Here is a 20,757-nt window from a genome sequence, read left to right as displayed (position 1 = left end):
CAGATGGCTCGGAGGTAAATTTATTTAGGTCCCCAAACTTGCAGAATTTTACCAACTCTTTAGGTAGGATTTATGTTTATATTGAATGATTTACATAAAGCATTACTTAATTTACCAAAAGATATATGATACAACTTTTATCAGTATGATATTAGCTGTTACAGATATGTAAGTAAATGTGTTGCTACATTACGCACACATTGGCTCATATTTTGATTACTATTGGGATTGGGTCATGGTAGTTTGGCATATTTACAAAGAATATGTCTATAAAGTTTGGGAAACACTGGGTTAAAGTGTCACATATTCACTGTGACCTACCCTTACACTTGGCTCTCCTAATCTGGAGTGGAACATTAATGTTACTGGTAAAACCTGCATTTGTCCTTCTTTGTTATGTTCACAACCGATCTGCTGTGTTAAACGTCTATTAAGCCTGACAGTTTTCACAATGAGCAAACACTCATAAGAAAAATAAGACTGGGCGGAGACATGCACCAAGACTGGTTGGGTTGAAAAAAGTTGGGAGCTACAGACTCCTGAATTCCCAAATGTGTGGGGGAAAACGGTGTAAAGATGCGACCACAAACGACACTAAAACTACACTAGTGAATATATCCCCTTAACTTTTAAAGGGTTATAATAGTGGAAAATGTTCACATTCCTGTGTGGCCAAACACTTCTTGTTGCATCACTCTGATTGAGATGCGAGTGCAAAAGGGTGAACTGAGACAATGACAGTGAAAGAGAAATGAGAACAGTGATGGGATATAGAGAGAGATGAAGACAGAGTGAAAGACAACTTCCCATTAATCACCACTTTGCCTCCACCTCCTCCTCCTCCTCTTCTGACACAGGTTGGACCAAAACCACAGAGCTGTCAGTCATTGTGTAGCAGTTTATACCCTCCAGCGACACATGAACTTGGAAGTATGACAGCCAGACTCCATTTGCACAGTGTGGAAATGCATGCAGATACAGACACCAATTCTATTACATGCACACGTTTGTTTGACACACGCACAATCACCGAGCACCGCGAAACCCGTCTACATCAACAATTAGTGCCATTAATGCTAACTGAGACTAATTATGACCCTTGACAAATATAGTACAGGTTGAAATTCAGACGAGGGAATGAGAGGAAACTTCAAACTCTCAAATCAATGATGTGTTATATATATAAATTGTTAGGCGACTCTCTAATTAATTGAACTTGTGCTCCACCATTATTTTTATGACTGATGCACATACATTTCTCACAGTCTCCACTGCTTCAACAACTATGCTCTTATCTTTTTGTACATGCAACTCTTCAAAGCAACTGTCATTCAATATTAAATGACAGTTCTATCTGTTCCGTAATGTGCAATTTTCATGTTTTTGGCATTCGAGAAGCTTTCGAGGTAATGTTCGTCTTTGACACCGAGCACACTTGACTTCCCACATCAAATGAAAATAACCTCAAAGGTTCCATTTAAATAAACAGCAAAGAACATTCACTACTTTCTCTAACTCACTACTCCACTTTTGAAACACATTTTAGTTTTAGACACACCTTGTCACAAAATCCCACCTGCTCTGAATGATTAGTATTATAGATAGATTGTATTATTTTGCGATTGCAATTAATTGCTTAGAGCCAGTTTTGTAAAAAGACATGCGCCTCTTACCCAGAGGCCTCTGGGGCAGCCGTAAACACAACTGTCATCACTGTGCCAGTGGCGTCACTTCTACCATATCAGTAAATGAGCCAAACGAGGTGGTTGCACAGGATGTGACGAGCTACTCCTTGGTTGTCAATGTTTTACAAGGTAAGACTTGGCATTTCTAACTTCTACAAGCACAAAAAGTAACACAACAATCTACAGTTAAAGCACAGCGCAGGCACTTTAAAAGTAAGCGAATCTCACTTCACGAATCAAACTTAAAATTAGACAAAAGAGATGCTCACTCGGAGTCAGTTATCAGTTCCAGGCTTATAAATCTCTCAACATCTTTACAAAACGGTGAGAACCAAACAAAGGGACCCACCTGATCACATCTGAGATCAAGTCATCGTCCTATATATCACTTGGCAACCAAAACCAATCATACCCATACCACAAAAACACAAACACGCCTTTGCAAACGCTCAGCTGAAGGACAAGGGCTGGCAGAGACCCACAGGTTGACAAGTGTGACTGCCAGCTCTGCACAATGGAGAGAAACGGCAGTCATGACAGTTGGCGGATGTATGAAACTTACCTGCAGCTGTCAGTCACACTAGCAGCTTCAAACCACACGCCTTTTGTTTTCACGTGTGACTGAAAAATGGTTGCTCACTTGTTTTTTTATTTAGTTTCAAACTGTGCATTTCACGTCGAGTAAACAGTGTTGATGACTGAAGGGCAACTCTCATTGTCAGCTATGCAGCTTTGGGGCATAGGATTAAAAAAAATGAAAGACAGACAAGCGCACACAAAGACAGACAGACAGCGAAGACGAGAACACTTGCACTACATGTGGAGCACACCTGCACATTTAAGCCCCTCACAGTCTGCCCGGTGCTCGCTCACTCTTGGCCCAAGGGGTTGGGGAGATAAACGAGCTCATGTCGAACACACACGCAGACAAGGATAATGATGAATCGCAAATATATTAGCAAACAGCCAGAAGACCAACTCCTCTCATGCACATTTTGCAACACACAGATCCAAACTTTCTTGCACCTAAACAGCAAATATATAATGAAACATGCACTTGATGACAGATTTTTTTTTCACTTGAGGCACAATGCTGAGCTGCGAGCTTCATGTCACTCACTTCCTGTCTGATGGGATCAGAGGTTAAACACTTCAGTCACCTCCCATCGAATGATTTGAGAGAGTGGCGAAAAGTTGCCTGCTGAAACTAAAGCGTTTATCTCTCTTTACTCCCGTTTCCTCGCGGCTACACGTGATCCCCGTCTCATTCCACTTCTCTAACTTAAAAAAAAGATTGGTCAATCACGCACTCTCAGAGAATATTCTGCAATACTGTGTAAAAGACACATTCGAATTTTTGACTGTTGGTTTTAACACCTAAAGGACCTCATGAAGGGCTTTTACAACATTCCTGTAAAGCCCAATTTATACTCCTGCGTAAAGTGCTCTGCGTAGGTTACGCAGAGACTCGGCGTCGACGTAGAACCTGCGTCGTCTTCGTCTGCACGGAATATTTTTTAAGTGTCCGTCACTCCGCCAAGGGACAACGGAGACGGCAAGAGCTGCGATTGGTCCTCAGGACAGGCCGAGCGAAGCTGCTCTGTGCCGGCTCTCAGTGAGCACCGAGCGTCCACAGACAGGGAGCTCATCCCTGCCGATAACGTCGCTGCCAAACTATAAATACGTCATATCTTAACACACGCAGCACATGTTTAGACTCTAAATGGCCAATTTCTCGCCTCAAATTATCTTAAAACTGTGTTTCGTGACACAGAAAAATGAGAAACGGCCACTGTTTCAACAACAACAGTCTTTCTCTCTTTCTCTCTCAAACACCATTGCTCACTGTAGCCAGAAGCACAACAACCTTGCGCAGCGACCCCTACTGATCGGGCGGGAAATTGCAGCGCCTATCCGTCAACACGACGCAGAAGTATAAAGGCTCGAGTGGTCTACGTGGTGACGCAGACGGATAACGCATTACGCAGTCGGAGAAGTATAATGTGGCCTTAACCCTTTCTTTTACAGTTCCCTAATAACCTGTTAATTACCAGGTAAATTCACGGTAACACAAAAGTGGTTACTAGGTAATTAGCAATGGTAATACGAAAGTAAATAAAATGAAACTATGGCCGACATATTGGGCATTTACCTGGTAACTATATTGTAAATTATAGTGTGTTATTGGGTAATTACTACTGGTAGTACAATGAAACCATGGCCAAAATACTGTGTATTTACCCAATAAAGTGTTATTGGTAATAACTACTGCTAATCATTAATCTGGTAAATTATACTGTGTTATTGGAAAATTACCACTGGTAATAAGCAGGTATTTCCCTGTTATATGTATGGTAAATTAAGATTGTTTGTAGATACATTCCCTTTGTCATCGAGAAAGCACAAACTTGTACATGTAGGTTCTGATATATAACGTGATGCATGATATTTTTCTCGGTAAGTAAACTAAAACTGTACTGTAAAAGGAAGCCTTGTTTGCTTCCACGTAATTACCATGTGCTTACTTAAACTCGCCCCTCGACTGAATTTTTACAGAGAATCGGGGACAGCACTTGCACTAGCCGGGGGCGCACATTTTTGAGATTGAGTGTTAAGCAAGGAATTGGAATTCACCCGTAGCCCATGAATCCACATGTAGCACATCTCTAACTGATTTTTAATCTCTTGCACTTCTGCTGACACCAGTGAACGACATGAGGTCAGGACAGGAAAGAGGACTCCGTCATCCCCAAGTCTCTGACCACAACAGTCTTCACTACAGGCTGCGACAAACCCAGTGATCCAGATGGATCCTGGCATTTAAAGACTTGGTGTCACATAATGGTTTAAAATTTGTCCTCGAGGACTGCACAACACTGTAGAGGTTTTTTAATTGGAATGATTTGGGCTAATTGCTGGTATTAGCTCTGGTGCCTGACAACAGTGGATGCTTACTTGCAGTAACTTAAAAGGTCACAAAGTTCCAGCATTTAGGCCACATTATACTTCTCCGACTGCGTAATGCGTTATCCGTCTGCGTCACCACGTAGACGCCTCGAGCCTTTATACTTCTGCGTCGTGGTGACGGATAGGCGCTGCAATTTCCCGCCCGATCAGTAGGGGTCGCTGCGCAAGGTTGTTGTGCTTTTGGCTACAGTGAGCAATGGCGTCCGAGGGAGAAAGACTGCTGTTGTTGAAACAGTGGCCGTTTCTCACTTTTCTGTGTCCCGGAACGCAGTTTTAAGATAATTTGAGGCGAGAAATTGGCCATTTAGAGTCTAAACATGTGCTCTGTGTGTGTTAAGATATGACGTATTTATGGTTCGGCAGCGACGAAGTCGGCGGTGTTCAGCTCCGCCCTCTGTGGACGCTCGGCGCTCACTGTGAGCCGGCACAGAGCAGCTTTGCTCGGCCTGTCCTGAGGACCAATCGCAGCTCTTGCCGTCTCCGTTGTCCCTTGACGGAGTGACGGACACTTAAAAAATATTTCGTGCAGCCGGAGACGACGCAGAGGCTCTTCGACAGGTTCTGCGTCGACGCAGAGGACTCTGCGTAACCTACGCAGAGCACTTTACGCAGGAGTATAAATTGGGCTTTATTATGCATCCAAAAGTCATCAGATATAAGCACATTAGGTTCACTTGGCATCAACACTATAGAACACAAAAGAAGATATTGTCCGAGTGTCGTATGAAGTGAAAAAGCACATTGTTTCTTTGCAGGTCACTCCTGCCTGACTAAGTGACTCTAGTTTTCAGCTTGGATTCAGTGTTGTAGCCATGAATAAATGTGCCAGCAAGCACAAAGAATAATGGTGCAGGTGTGTGACCAGCGCCGCCATCACCTCAGCAGCCAGTCAGTCGGGGCCTCCTTGCTAATCCTCCAATGTCACTCAACTGGATCTCAGCAGTAATCTTCGCAGACACTGCTGGCTTTAAACTGAGACCCTGACAGATTATATAAGGCACAACACCTCAGGGTAACCCGATGCCCAGCCATACAATACCCCTCTGGGACAGTGATGAGAGAAGGACTTCCAATATGTCAAAGACATCGCACACATTGTGAAAGAAAAGGGGGATAATACTCTGGTTCATTTTGGATCTGAGTGTTCGTTGGAAGCTGATTTGGATGCTCACAACTGTTGCAAACGTGTCTCTAGTCCATTCCTGAGAGAGGACTTGCCCTGTGCCAAAAGTAAAGGTCCCTTTACTAGCCGAGTTAGCTTGCCGGATTATGAGCACCCATTCAGCACCAACCAACAGGATGTAGCCAACATTACTCTTACAGAGGTGAACTGGCCTGTTTCCAGCTTTTTAAAAGCATACAATGAGCAGCCCCAGGCTGTCGACTGGATAAGAGCTGATAAGTGTAGGGTACCAGACACAATGACCGGCAATCAGATACATGCAGTAAAAAAGTTATTTTAATGTAATAAGGTCAGGTATGGAGGGCAGGAAAAACCTAATGTACAGGGTTGTGATATATATATAGAACTATATTATTTACACATCAAAGGTGACCGACATGAGCGGCATTCATAGTGTCTGTTTTACTGAAAAACACACTAGAAAAATGCTCCTGGAAAAAGCAGAACCGCCAAACTCCTTTAACTTAAGTGTGTGAGGACCTGTTGTTATTCTAAGAATTATTATTATTTTCTTTCTCTCCAGGGAATCTCAAATTTGACCCCCCTAATCGAAAATTGGCACGCAAATCAGAACTGGCGAAAAATTTGATAAAATCATGGAAATGTACATACATTGACCAATCAGCTAATCACAAAACTTCATACGTAACACAAGACACCTCCCCTGAACACATCTACGAATGCGAACTTGACCCAAACACGATGTCGGCCGTTTCGAATACAAGTAAGTATGGTTCTATGGTGTACTGATAACTTGTCAGCACTGACTTAGCCCCTTGTTAAATGCTTCATTTTTTGTTATTTTTATATATATTTCAAGCCTTATTCAATACCTTTTTAACATGATTTTATTCCTGTAGGACTTGTTAAGTGCATTTTAAATAAAAAATATTATATAATATTGTTAGTACTGTTATAATAATAATAATAAGAAGAGGAAGATTAAGTCTTCCTTTTTATCTAGAACATTACACTGTTTTTGACCAGAAACTGAAGTTTCTTTTGTTTGTACAACACTTCACTCCCTGCACTAAAATGCATTGAAAAAAAATCAATTTGAGAAAAGCAATTTGGCTAACATGATTTATTGATCCACTACCTCCACCAGTCAGTTAAAATGAGTTATTTTGTGACTTTGGGGTTTGAAATCCTAAAGTACCACAACCTTACCAAAGGAGGCAGCAGTAGTCCAGGAGCTCCCGTGTCCCCACAAGAGCAAAACTGCTTATTTTTCTCTATGAGTTTGGTGGGCTATGGATATGAAAGATGAGTCCATAGATGCACTGCATGAAAGTGTGCATGCATGGGTGTGAATAGGTGAATAGCAAAAAGCTGCAGTATACAGAAGCTTTGAGTGGCTCAAAAAGAGCAATTTAAATACAGACCATTTACAGCTGTCTAATGGCAAGATTAAGCTATATATATATATATGTATATATATACATATATATGTATATGTATATATATACATATATATGTATATGTATATATATACATATATATGTATATGTATATATATACATATATATGTATATGTATATATATACATATATATGTATATGTATATGTATGTATATATATATATATGTATGTATATATGTATATATATATATATATATATATATGTATATATATATGTATATATATATATATATGTATGTATATGTATATATATATATATACATTAAATCTTAAATCACCTTAAATCACTTGCACAAAACTTTTGATCAGCACTCAGCATTTGTTTGTTTGTCATTTAAACCAGTGTGAGGAGAGAGAGAGCGAGAGGGGCGGGAGAGAGAGAGAGAGCAAGTGAGGTCTGCGCTCTTGGTCATTAGTTCATTTACTTATTTTTGTGTCAGTAATATGTTGTGAAATATGTTTAAACTTAAATAAACTACATATACAGGTAGTTATGTCTCGTTGTATTTGTTTGTCCTGTTATTGACGTCATGCTGTCATCACCTGACAGTCTGGCTGATTGAAAGCCTCCAGATGCCCGATGTAAATACTATGCGAATATATTCGAATATCTGTGTTTTTTAAGAGGGAATATTCGAATATCGTTTTGAGCCAGTTTTAAAAAATTGAAATCTGAATCGGCTAAAATCGGTATCGGCAGGTCAAACTTCTTGAAAAATCGGAATCGGCCCCAAAAATGGCAATCGGTGCATCCCTACTTTCAGTCATCCCATTATATGGTGAATAGCAATTATTTTGATTTGAAGTAACATAAACATTCAGAAAATAAAAGTACTAAAAATACCTTAAAATGGTCCTTAACAGGAAACAAAAGTAAAACAACAAAAGGAGAAACTTGACTTACCACTTCAGTGGGGCGGAAGTATTTTGGGTGCACCCTCACATGTATCGCCCCTGTCTCCTTGCAGCGGCCGATCTCATCCACGTCCTTTCCTTCCCACCTGGAAAGAGGAAAAAAAAAACATTTTCCCACAGCTGTTCAAAGATCCAGCTCCCTGTGCCCGATTATTTGTTGTAAAGTTTGTTTCTTTAACATCACATGAAGACAAAACATGTCAGCTGCCTTTTTTTTCTCTTAATTCAACACAACAGGTGAATTTGTGAATGGCAACACACACCTTCAGCAACATGTCTGTGTCTTCCATGACACAAGAGGTAGGGGAATGAGGTGTGATAAGAGGATGGATGAGGGGGGGTGGGGGTGTTCCCATAACATATCTGTGTATATTTTGATGCAGCATATGTAGAATAACATCAGATTCGTGGATGTGGTTTGTGTTTGAAATGACTGTTTATTTGTGTGACTTGGCAAAACCGATGCTTCTCACTTTTATCATGTATGGCAAGTAAGGCTTGTAATGAGTAAGTAATGTGGATTTCTGACTTCTTTGGCATATTACGTGAGGAAATTGTGTGTTTCTGATGAGGAGGTATTGGTGTGTGTGTGTGTGTTCTTGTACTTGCGGCATACTGAGGACCAGTGAGGGTTTTTAACCAACAAAGTGAGGTCATTTTTACGGAGTGAGGACATTTTGGCCGGTCCTCACTTTGTTTTCATTGAAATCACTTCCTTAGGTTGCTATAACATGCTATACTCAATTTGTCAAAAAAAAAAAAAAATCTAATTTTAGACGACATAGTATAGTATGACTTTTTTGTCAAATTTTGGGTCAATTTTTTTTGTCAAATTTTGGACCAATTTTTTTTTGTCAAATTTTGGACCAAATTTTTTTTGTCAAAGACTTTTATAAATTTTGGATGACATAGTATAGTGTGACGTTTTCGTCAAATTTTGGACCAAAATTTTTTTTGAAAAAAAAAAATTTAAACTTTTGGAGGACATAGTATAGTATAACTTTTTTGTCAATTTTCTGGTCAAAATTTTCTGGTCAAAATTTTTTGGTCAAAATTATTTGGTAAATTTTTTGGTCAAATTTTTTTGGTCAAATTTTTTGACCAAAAATTTTTTTAAAATTTTTTTTTCTTTTTTAAACCGAAAAGTTTTCCAGCCCTTTTTGCTCTGGGGCTCCACCTGCAGACATGTTATGGTACTGCAACCAGTAGTTCTTTGTGGATGTCCTTCATGAAGTAGATATTTGTAACTGTGCTGATTCATAAATGCTGGTCCTCACTTTGTCAGCGACCCAGTCCTCAGTATGCAGCAAGTACAAGAATGTGTGTGTGTGTGTGTGTATGTGTGTACTTACACAATCGTCTTTCCCACTTCTTTGAAGGCCTTCTCCACAAACTCCCTTACACTGTGAACTTCTCCTGTTGCTATGATGAAATCATCTGGCGTCTCCTGTTGCAGCATCAGCCACATGGCCTGAAAGACACACACACACAGAGAGGTTGAACTATGGTCAGATCATAAAGACAGTTTGGCGCTTCACACTGGACACTGCCCAACCTGATGCTGATAGACAGGAAGTGAACCTGTGACCCCCCGAGTGGGGCACTCGCCTGTGCCTCTGTCCTGACGTCAATTGTGAGGGCTCATGGGAAGCATAGTGTGGGAAAGGAGGACAGAGCACTCCCACAGGCTAAATGTGCTGCTGGCCCATACACACACACACACAGAAGAAAATCATGCATACACTCATATGCAAGCAAACCGCTTTCCAGAAAAAAACTAATGGTCAGGAGCAAATGAGGAATCAGTAGCAAAAATTATGAAATTTAAAGGGACAATATGTAGTATTTATGGGTTTATATAACCCAAAATCCACTTTTTTATACATATTATGTGCTCCTGCATTGTCTAGTCGCTGTATAATAGTTTTTGTTTCATTTTCGTAGTGTTTCAAAAAGTCATTTAAAATAACATGGTCGCGGGCCGCGGTTGCATAGCCACTGTTAGCAGCGAGACGCCATGTTTCTACCGGAGCCTGTAAGGACAAACGCGAGAGAACAAATCAAGCGTCGCTTTACTTGTAGCGGAAGTCCCGCCTCCACTCTCTCTGCGTCGTCTGCTACGGCCGTGGTAGCTCCGCCCTCTCCCTCGCCTCACGAACCTCATCTGCTGACACGGAGAAAGACGACGAGGACGACATTTGACCAGCTGAGGACACCGTAGCGCTCAGGGAAGGGAGGGGGTGAGCAGAGCAGCAGGTCTTTATTGTAAATTTCAGCATCTCCTCTAGATGTCACTATAAACTACTTACTTCCCCTTTATAGCTACAAAATCCTCTAACAACCTGACTTGTTTCAAACTACACAACAAAGATAGCCTTTATCATAAGCCTATGAAAGATGAATGTCTGGGCCCAGTGCTATATTAAATAGCATTTTGTGTGGTTTCAAAATATTTATGGTGACCACTCTATGACCCGCGTACGGTCGACCCGCAACGTACTGCACTCAGGGAGGCCGTGATTCAGGTAGCAGGGCACTGGGCTCCTGCTAAGCACTTAACGATTCGGTTAACGAATCTTTTGAACGAATCATTTTAATGAACTGATTCAAGTGATTCAGTACACTCAAATGAACTGCCGATCCCATCGCTAATCCAGATCGCCACACGATGACCCCCATCACACACTCAATGACCCCATTGATCACCTCAACTCATTTACCTGAATTATAGTCTGACATCAACATGGCCACCAATGAGTAAATGCTGCAGACTGGAAAAACATGAATGTACAGTATATATCTGCAATAACATCCATTTATTTTTGTTTGTTTCCCAATATATAGCATTTTAACCAAAGTCATAGTAAAAAAAAAAAGAAAACATTAATGAATAAAATAAGCATGACGCCGCAAAAATGTAGAGAGAATAGTAGGATTACTGCCATGACTGTATTTTATTTAATTCTTTCCATATGTCCCTGTCAATAGAGCACAAATAGAGCAAAACCAGAGCTACTAAGACATGGGAAATTTCCCAGTCCAAACCCAAAGCAGCCTGCTGTCTCAGTGTGTAGGTTACAAAGTGTAATCTCACAACTGCACAAAACTAACTTCAGCAGTGCTAAAGTTGAATGACACTGAATGTGCCCTTAGCAAATAAATTAAGAGTCCTAAGAGTGAAAACTAATCCCGATTATCAGTTTGCTTTCTGTTTAAAAAGCATGTTTTCAGAAAAAGAAAAAAAAAATCAGTGCGTATCACCTCCCCTCTGTATCCCAGCCTTTATTGACTCCATGGTCCTCCATCTCTGACTGCTTGACGACAGCTGACAAGTGGAATGGCTCATAGTTAAGCCCAATTTATACTCCTGCGTAAAGTGCTCTGCGTAGGCTATGCAGAGTCCTCTGCGTCGATGCAGAACCTGTAGTAGAGTCTCTGCGTCGTCTCCGGCTGCACGGAATATTTTTTAAGTGTCCGTCACTCCGTCAAGGGACAACGGAGACGGCAAGAGCTGCGATTGGTCCTCAGGACAGGCCGAGCTAAGCTGCTCTGTGCCGGCTCACAGTGAGCAGCGAGCGTCCACAGAGGGCGGAGCTGAACACCGCCGACTTCGTCGCTGCCAAACTATAAATACGTCATATCTTAACACACACAGCACATGTTTAGACTCTAAATGGCCAATTTCTCGCCTCAAATTATCTTAAAACCGCGTTCCGTGACACAGAAAAGTGACAAACGGCCACTGTTTCAACAACAACAGTCTTTCTCCCTCGGACGCCATTGCTCACTGTAGCCAAAAGCACAACAACCTTGCGCAGCGACCCCTACTGATCGGGCGGGAAATTGCAGCGCCTATCCGTCACCACGACGCAGAAGTATAAAGGCTCGAGTGGTCTACGTGGTGACGCAGACGGATAACGCATTACGCAGTCGGAGAAGTATAATGTGGCCTTACACTTAATGGAGCTACTATTGTGGCTACAGAGAGGTATCAGCCTCAATCATGGTCTGCTAATGCCATTAACTACAGGCTTTTAGACACAAACCTCAGTGTACTAGTATTGAACATGTAGTCCCAAAAAGAAATGAAAGCACACGCGACAGCAACAAATACTGTAAGAGGAAGATGGTGACAACAAACATAGCAAGCACAAGAGAGAGTTGGATTACGATGGCATTGTTTTACCAAAGTAGAGTATTGGTCGTCTACACAAGGGTGGCATTCCCAATGTTGGACCCACTTTTCAAAAAATAGCGTTTCAGTGCTCCATGTGGATGCTGTTTCCATGTCGATAAACGCTGATATGATAAAAAACTTTGGCAAACTCACTTAGACGTAGTTAACCGTTTACAGTGTAGGTGCATTCTTTCAGATTTAACATGGTAGATCAACATGGCAACCTCATGTTCACACCACTGTAGCTTAAGAGGTTCTCAGCTCTGTTCGACAACAAGCTTGCAAGGATGCCAGGTGGGAAATGCTGGATTTGAAGTAGATGCAGCTCCAGCCACAGCCTTTCCCACCTCATACAACTGATAATAAGATTAATGACCTGCAGCTTACAGCTATGCACATTTGCGAGGGTTGTACAGATACAAGAACATTAACAGGCACAGCTCAGAGGTTTGTCACAGATCGGCTTAATCGTGGTCTCGCTAGCGTACGTCATAGCATGGTTTTATCAGCTGCTCTTTTCAGACCCACATCCATCATGACAACTACTTCCTGGATATACTGGAAATCATCTGCAGCCATCCTGTACTGAGATTAGGCAAACAGTACCGATATTATGACTCCAGAATAACCAATGCCCCAGCGTTGATACCAGAGGCATGATTACCTTTTGTATGAATCTTACCTCCGACTATGTGTGCATTGTTTGTATTACAGCAATTTAGAAAATGACAAGCAACACAACAAACTTCCTCTACAGACTCACCTACACAGTCTTAAGCTTCACTCGCTTTAACTTGGCAACATAAAACATAGACTTTCTCCCAGAAGTCAAAGAAAAGAAAAAGCAGTCTGATATTGAAATAACAGACAAAAGAATATGCACCAAGTTCAACAGCCAAATCTGAAGAGCAGCTCTCTTTCAATTTGGCTGTTGCTTCCATTTTAAGTGACTTTAACTCCGAACTCCATCAGTCTACAGCACCTTATTCCAAATGTGCTTTAGCATACCTCTTTGTGGAGAAAAGGCTTTTCTGCATTACTCTTCCGTACAGCATCTCCTTGTGTAAAGTGCGCTGAACAGCTGAACAATGCACAGATGACACCATCTGCAGCAAGATGATGTTGTAGGTCTGTTGTAGATGTTGTAGATTTTTCTTGGTCTGCCACTTCAGGCCTTAACTAGAACTGCGCTTGTGGTCTTCCAATTCCTCACAGTTGAAACTGTGAGCTTAAATCTCTGAGATAGCTTTCTGTATCCTTCCCCTAAACCATGATGTTGAACAATCATTGTTTTCAGGTCATTTGAGAGTTGTTTTGAGGCTCCCATGTTGCCACTCTTCAGAGAAGATGCAAAGAGGAGAAACACTTACAATTGACCTCCTTAAATACCCTTTCTCATGATTGAATTCACCTGTGGGTGGAGGTCAAGGGTCACTGAGGTTACCAAACTAATTTTCCAGAGTTCTAATAATTAGTGCTAAAGGTATTGAAATCAATAAAATGACAAGGGTGTCTAAACTTATGTACATGCCTAATTTTGTTTAAATAATTCTTGCACACTTTCTGTAAATCATATAAACTTTATTTCACTTCTCAAATATCACTATGTTTGTCTCCTATATGATGTATTTAACTGAAATGAAACAACCGATGATTTATAAAGGAAAATCATGAACATTTACAGGGTGCCCACACTTTTGCATACCACTGTATACACATGTGTGTTTGTCCTGGGATTGGTCTGTCTCGTTTGTGTTTCCAACCACAGTGATCTCACATAAGATGCTATCAGCCTGTTTACTGCTTTTCTGCTCCACTGTGTGTGTGTGTGTGTCTATGTGAGAGAAAGAGTGAAATAGAGAGGGAGGGTGAAAGAGAGAGATATTGAGAGGGAGAATGTGTGTGTGTGTGTGTGAGAGAGAGAGAGAGAGAGAGAGAGAGAGAGAGAGAGAGAGAGAGAGAGAGAGAGAGAGAGAGAGAGAGAGAGAGACAGCGCGATACTGAGGCTGATTCCAACAAGCCAAGTTTAAGATTTATGGAACTAATCATCCACTGCAGGGTCGGGCTGGTAGGGTAAGGTGCAGATTGATTCCTATCCTGTGAACATATTTAAGAAAGCTGTTTGCTGTATTTGTGGAAGTACAGGCATTATGGGCCCAGTGTGGGCTGCCATCAAAACAAGAGTCATATTGAATATTTAAGTAGCCTTGCTGGGGACTACAGGTCAGTAATCATGACTTCATATCATACATCTCTTCATAACATGGCTTTTTATTTAACCTTTATTTAACCAGATAAAAGACCCATTGAGATCAAGATCTCTTTCACAAGGGTGACCTGGCCAAGAAAGGCAGCAGCACACATCAAAAGTTAAATAAGAAGCAGGAAATGCAACATTTACAAAACAAAACATTGAAATATAAAATTGCAACTAGATAAACATAAAGTGCAGTTGTGATCACAGTAACGATTTAAGAACATAGACACTGTTCAAAGGATTTCTGTTGTCTGTCTTTTAAGATGGAGCGGAAAGCTCCTAGTGAAATAAAAGCCGGCATTTTAAGTTCAGTTTGGAGAGTATTCCAAGCAGCAGGGGCAGAGAAACTGAAAGCTTTTTTTTCCCCATCTCGGTCCGAACACGTGGAGCAGACGAGTGCAAAATGTCATCTGAACGCAAGGCGTAGTGGCTTCTGGTTCTCTGAAGAAAAGTGCTTAAATAAGCAGGGACCAAGCCAAGAAGAGCCTTATAGACCAGAGTCATCCAGTGTGTGTAGAGTCTTACAGACAGGGAAGACATGGAAGCATTAGCATACAGATCACAGTGATGGGTGAGGCGACTACAGCCAGTGATGAACCTCAGAGCACAATGATAGACTGGTGTCAAAGACTGTAGACAGCTGTTAGAGGCACACATGTACACAACATCGCCATAATCAAGTAGTGGCTTACAAGGGTGGGCTGAAATTCCCATAGGCTGACCATGATGCAATGATTGATTTTGACCAAACATAGTTATTTTTGAACATCGTCTTCCCTGCAGTCTGCCCATACGTTTTCCGTTGGTGTTGTAGCGCATGGCCTACGTTTTTGTGTCTGGTTCAAAGTGGTGGACCTAACGCTCATCCTGGGTTAGGAAACATTGAAAAAAAACAGCTGGATCTGATTCAGAATGTGCAATGTTCTCCTGTGACATGACCAGCCTGGTGGGCTTTTGATTTGGGGTCAAAAGGCGTGGTTCTCACGCAGCGGAAAACTTGATCCAGAATGTTCCCTACTCTTTCACAGGAGACGCATACAGCATTGTCTATATAATTACAGCTACAGTAAATGTATGTCATCCATCACCATAATGGTGGACATGATCAGTGTTTTCTTGGGTGGTGGCTGTGGCAGGATGTTCACAGCTTGTCAGCATGAATTTCCTTGGGGGCTAACCCCTTGTTCTGCAGATGTTTGGTAACACCACTATGCCACATTTTGATAGTTAAGGCCACATTATACTTCTCCGACTGCGTAATGCGTTATCCGTCTGCGTCACCACGTAGACCACTCGAGCCTTTATACTTCTGCATCGTGGTGACGGATAGGCGCTGCAATTTCCCGCCCGATCAGTAGGGGTCGCTGCGCAAGGTTGTTGTGCTTTTGGCTACAGTGAGCAATGGCGTCCGAGGGAGAAAGACTGTTGTTGTTGAAACAGCGGCCGTTTGTCCCTTTTCTGTGTCCCGGAACGTAGTTTTAAGATAATTTGAGGCGAGAAATTGGCCATTTAGAGTCTAAACATGTGCTGTGTGTGTTAAGATATGACGTATTTATAGTTCGGCAGCGACGAAGTCGGCGGTGTTCAGCTCCGCCCTCTGTGGACGCTCGGTGCTCACTGTGAGCCGGCACAGACCAGCTTTGCTCGGCCTGTCCTGAGGACCAATCGCAGCTCTTGCCGTCTCCATTGTCCCTTGACGGAGTGACGGACACTTAAAAAATATTCCGTGCAGCCGGAGACGACGCAGAGACTCTTCGACAGGTTCTGCGTCGACGCAGAGGACTCTGCGTAGCCTACTCAGAGCACTTTACGCAGGAGTATAAATTGGGCTTAAGAAGAACAGTTTTGTTTTTTGTGAAGTCTGCTAACACGTTAGCATAAAGATCACTAGCTTGAAATGCTAACGAGTCCACTCGCATAGCACAAGTGAGATAATATAAATCATTGGTTGTTTGAATAAGACATTTCAGTTAAATATATCATATAGGAGACAAACACAGTGATATTTGAGAAGTGAAATAAAGTTTATATGATTTACAGAAAGTCTGCAAGAATTATTTAAACAAAATTAGGCAAGTTTAGGCTGCCCAAAAGAAACATTTTGTGCATCCTCCTTTTGTAGAAATAACAGCCTCTAAACGCCTCCTATAGCTTCCAATTAGAGTCTGGATTCTGACTGAAGGTATTTTGGACCATTCTTCTTTACAAAAGATCCAGATTTCATTTCCGTCTTGTTATTGTTTCTACTAAGGGAAAGCATATTCATAAACTAGCTCTGTAGATTCATCAGCACCATACACAGTACAATAGCTTATGGTAGTTTTCCATTATACAGTTCTAGCACTACTTGGCTCTTCTCGACTCACGGTTTTGTATCAGACATGTCACTTTTCATTACTTCATAAAACCTCCTCAATGTTGGCAGGGCCGTCATAGCACAGCAGCACAAAACATCCGTGATGTGACACAAACTAGTGGTGGGCAAATCAGTTTTTTTTTCTTTTTCGATATAACTGAATTATTAGAATCAGTTAATTAAACAGATTTGTCCACAACATTTATAACCCTTGCAACAGGCCAAACATGTTGTCAGTTAACAAACAGGATTCATATTTAATAAAAAAATACCTAAGATATATTTTTCTATTTCACAGCTAGGATAGCTAAGTGGTATAGTCCACAGTCCTTGGTGTGACAGGCTGGGGTACAAATCCTGGTCAGGGCAAGGTCAGCTAACACCTAGTGTGGGCCCCTAGGCAAGGCCCTTAATGCTACTTGGGTTTCCGTACCAGGATATATGGGTTGGTTGCATCAGGAAGAGCATCCGGTGTAAAAAAATCTCAGCCAAACAAATGTGCGGGTGATCCGCTGTGGCGACCCCCATGGATGGAGCTGCCGAAAGACTCACACACAGATATATTTTTCTCTTTTTTCAACAGAAGAATTACTTACAAACGTACTAACGGCAACTTACCGGGGATTGATTGTTGTACAATGTTATTGTTCTTACACGTGGAGGTGGTGCAGCGTGAGCACGCACCCCAAAAATTACCCATTTTCGATGACCTTTTGGTTTGTCATTTTCGTTGATCACACAATTAATATGTATCTCTCACATGCTTATTAATAAACAATGTAATATTTTAAAAACAGAAAAAAATAGCCTTCAGTCCTACATCACTTTTATCTCCCACCACAGAAACTGTTGATCAATTAACCTGACCACTGCAGCAGCAGCGCACACGCACACACAGAGAAACACAATTTCCTGAGGGTGCTGCTGCTTCATCCTCTGGCTTTTATCACATCATTATTTTGTCACTAGGTTAATAGATGCATTAGAGAGTGACTTACACAGATAAATGATGAAAGGCGAATAAAGGCAGCTGAATAAAGTTATAGATTAAGATTAAGATTAAGAACCCTTTAAATCCCGCAAGGGGAAATTTAATTCTGCAGTGAGTTAGTGAACACACACAGCACAAAGTGAGGTGGAGAACATGCTAACCCAGCGCAGTGAGCTGCCATGCCAGTGAGCGGCGCTCGGGGAGCAGTGAGGGGGTTAGGTGCCTTGCTCAACAGCACTTCAGCTGCGGACTGGTCGGGGATTGAACCGGCTACCTTCCGGTCTCGCGCTCGAAGCCCTAACCACTAGGCCACAGCTGCCACAGCTGCCCCAGCGAGGGGTTAAACGGAAAAAGAGAAAGAATCCGATCTGTGTCAAACTCTCATACTCTTGTATGATGAAGTAATATCAACTATTCACTCATTCACTTATATACTTATATACAGTACTGTGTAAAAGTTTCAGGCAAAAAGTTTTCAGGCAAATAATTATACAAATACATACAGTATATTGGTCAGTAGAATACCTTTAAAGTTGAAAAGTATTGTTTCAAGGATATTTGATCTGCGTGGTCACTCCCCGGTCTGCAACGAAGCTCTCTTTTGACCGGGCGATCAGCCAGCTTCGTCTTTATATCGTATAGTTTCTACTTTTTTTACCTACTGCTGTGGCTGGAAAACCAGCACTGATGCCAAACTGAACAAGTATATTTATGTTTAACTTTTATATTTCACACTGTGCTGTGAACTCTTCTCAAACTGAGACGCTTAACATCGACTGACAACCAAGAAAACTGTTCAAACACTATGTTGGATCTTCTAATAGGGAGTTCAGCTCGGTTACCCTTTGGTTAGAATTATGTGAATTGAAAATAATTTCAAAATTTCACTAGTTTGTGGTTACATCCCCATGTCATTTAAGTTGGCATAGTAATGACACCTTGGTTGTACATTTTTTTACAAATTTCTTAACCAATTTTTCTGCAATACCATAATAATTAAAATACACAGTAATGATTTTCAGAGGCAAAGTCAAAGACTCGCCAAACTCAAGTTAGTGCCCAAGAAGGTGAAATGTCACAGAGCTTGTTTTATTAAAAAAAAAAACTACTTGGATTTTTCAATTACCAAAATGGTTGATGATTAATTTACCTAGCGATTAATATACACTAAATCAATTCATTGTTACAAATCCTACAGAGCAGCATTACCTCTTACAGTATATTGCCTATCCCCACACACACACACACACATACAGACGCACACACTGCACAAGTGTTGTCAGTAGGCAGACCAGATCAGATAAGAGCAGTGACCGTGTTGATACTGAGCCGATAACATAGGGACTTTAACCCCGGATTTCCACTGGACGCGGAACGGCCGCGGCGCGGTTCTGCTTCGTCCTCTGCCCGGCGGCAATCCCCACCGGCGCTATACGGCAGCGGCGCGGTGCCTTGGGAGCCGGCGGTATTCACGGAAGATCGCGCGATAATCTCGAACGGCCGCGAGTTCGCGAGATCCCGCGATAGACTGTGTGTATAAAGTAAACAACAACAACAAGGGCTTCTTTTCATTCTCCGACGTGGAAGAACTGTTGATCTGGTGTCATTAATTATTTTATGTTTCTCCACTTCAACAATCAGTCTCTCGTCGTACATCATGACTCTCAGAGACGCTCTGATTAATTGACTGTTGACCTGGCAGCAGCGGCCACGACGTAATGTTGATGTGAAGTTGTGACAGGCTATATGACCTGCGTATTGTGTTTTATTTTGAAAGGGGGGCGGAAATGTTTTACTTTGATTCTGTGTCGCTTTTCCTGTCTTGTGCGATCTGCTTCGTTGAAATTTACGAGGTTCAGCAGCGGCAACGAAAAAAAAAGAACTGATTCTTATCGATAGCGCTGCGGCGCGGCGAGCCGCTTCTGGGACGCTGCTGAGACGCTCCGCAGCGCGTCTGGTGGAAATGCTCACATCGATTAGAATGGAAGCGATTTGCAACGGCGACTGCGCCGCTGCCGTTCCGCGTCCAGTGGAAATCCAGGGTAAGAGTCTCCAAACACCACAGAAGTCTCCAATAACACCAGAAAAAGTCGATAGATTTGTCGCTAGTTGCTTTTGACAAAGGAGGAGTTGTAAAGTAGCCAGATTTAGCGACAAAGTCGCCAATTTGGCATGCCTGCTATTGATGTGATGATATTGTCACTTGACTCCCCTGGAAGGTGCAACGATTATTTGAGGCTAAAATGCTCAGTTTGAGGAGTGCCTGTCAGTTTAAAACAGGCTGGCCTTGATATGGTGGTGAAATATGTAGGTAAATCAGGTGGATATCTGGCTTTTAGCTCCATCTTGTTCAAGATCTCACGTGTCTGTCTTCACACCACACATTATTGTGTGAATACATGAAAATATAGACAAATATAGCCTCACACAAGCTAGAGAACACTATATGCTGCAGCAATTGCTGCAAACAAGCTCAGGATATTCATGAGAAACAAAGTAAAAATTCTGTGTGCTGGTGACTCCTGGCATGGATCACGCTACAAAGTTACAGGAGTGTTTTGAATTTCAGACAGAGTCACTGAGACTTACTGGGAAATATTTATTTCCTAAAATACGTTTGCCCGACGGTGTTCCCCTGAATGAAAAGTATTCAAAGAATCCTTTGTTTTCATAATATAACAGTTTAGACTCAGAGGGACACACATGTATGTATGTATGTATGCATATATATATATATATACACATATACACATATTCCATTTGTAAACTAACCTGCTGCCTCCATTACACAATCATGATGTCAT

The 20,757-nt window shown here is 41.7% G+C and overlaps 1 protein-coding gene across 1 annotated transcript in view; it reads right to left on the bottom strand.

The window, feature by feature from the left end:
• Positions 1-20,757, bottom strand: part of gmds (GDP-mannose 4,6-dehydratase) — a gene marked incomplete at its 5' end in the record, with an annotated part of 150,298 nt that overhangs the window by 20,275 nt on the left and 109,266 nt on the right. The window contains 2 exons of the mRNA XM_083887734.1: positions 8,162-8,258; positions 9,525-9,643. Coding sequence (XP_083743860.1) covers positions 8,162-8,258; positions 9,525-9,643 — 216 coding nt within the window. The remainder of the gene's footprint in view (positions 1-8,161; positions 8,259-9,524; positions 9,644-20,757) is intronic.

The sequence above is a fragment of the Microchirus variegatus genome (genome assembly GCF_963457635.1).
Source record: "Microchirus variegatus genome assembly, chromosome: 4".
Lineage (NCBI taxonomy): Eukaryota > Metazoa > Chordata > Actinopteri > Pleuronectiformes > Soleidae > Microchirus > Microchirus variegatus.
Note: the sequence above shows the minus strand (reverse complement) of the source record. Positions and strands in the feature narration are given on the sequence as shown.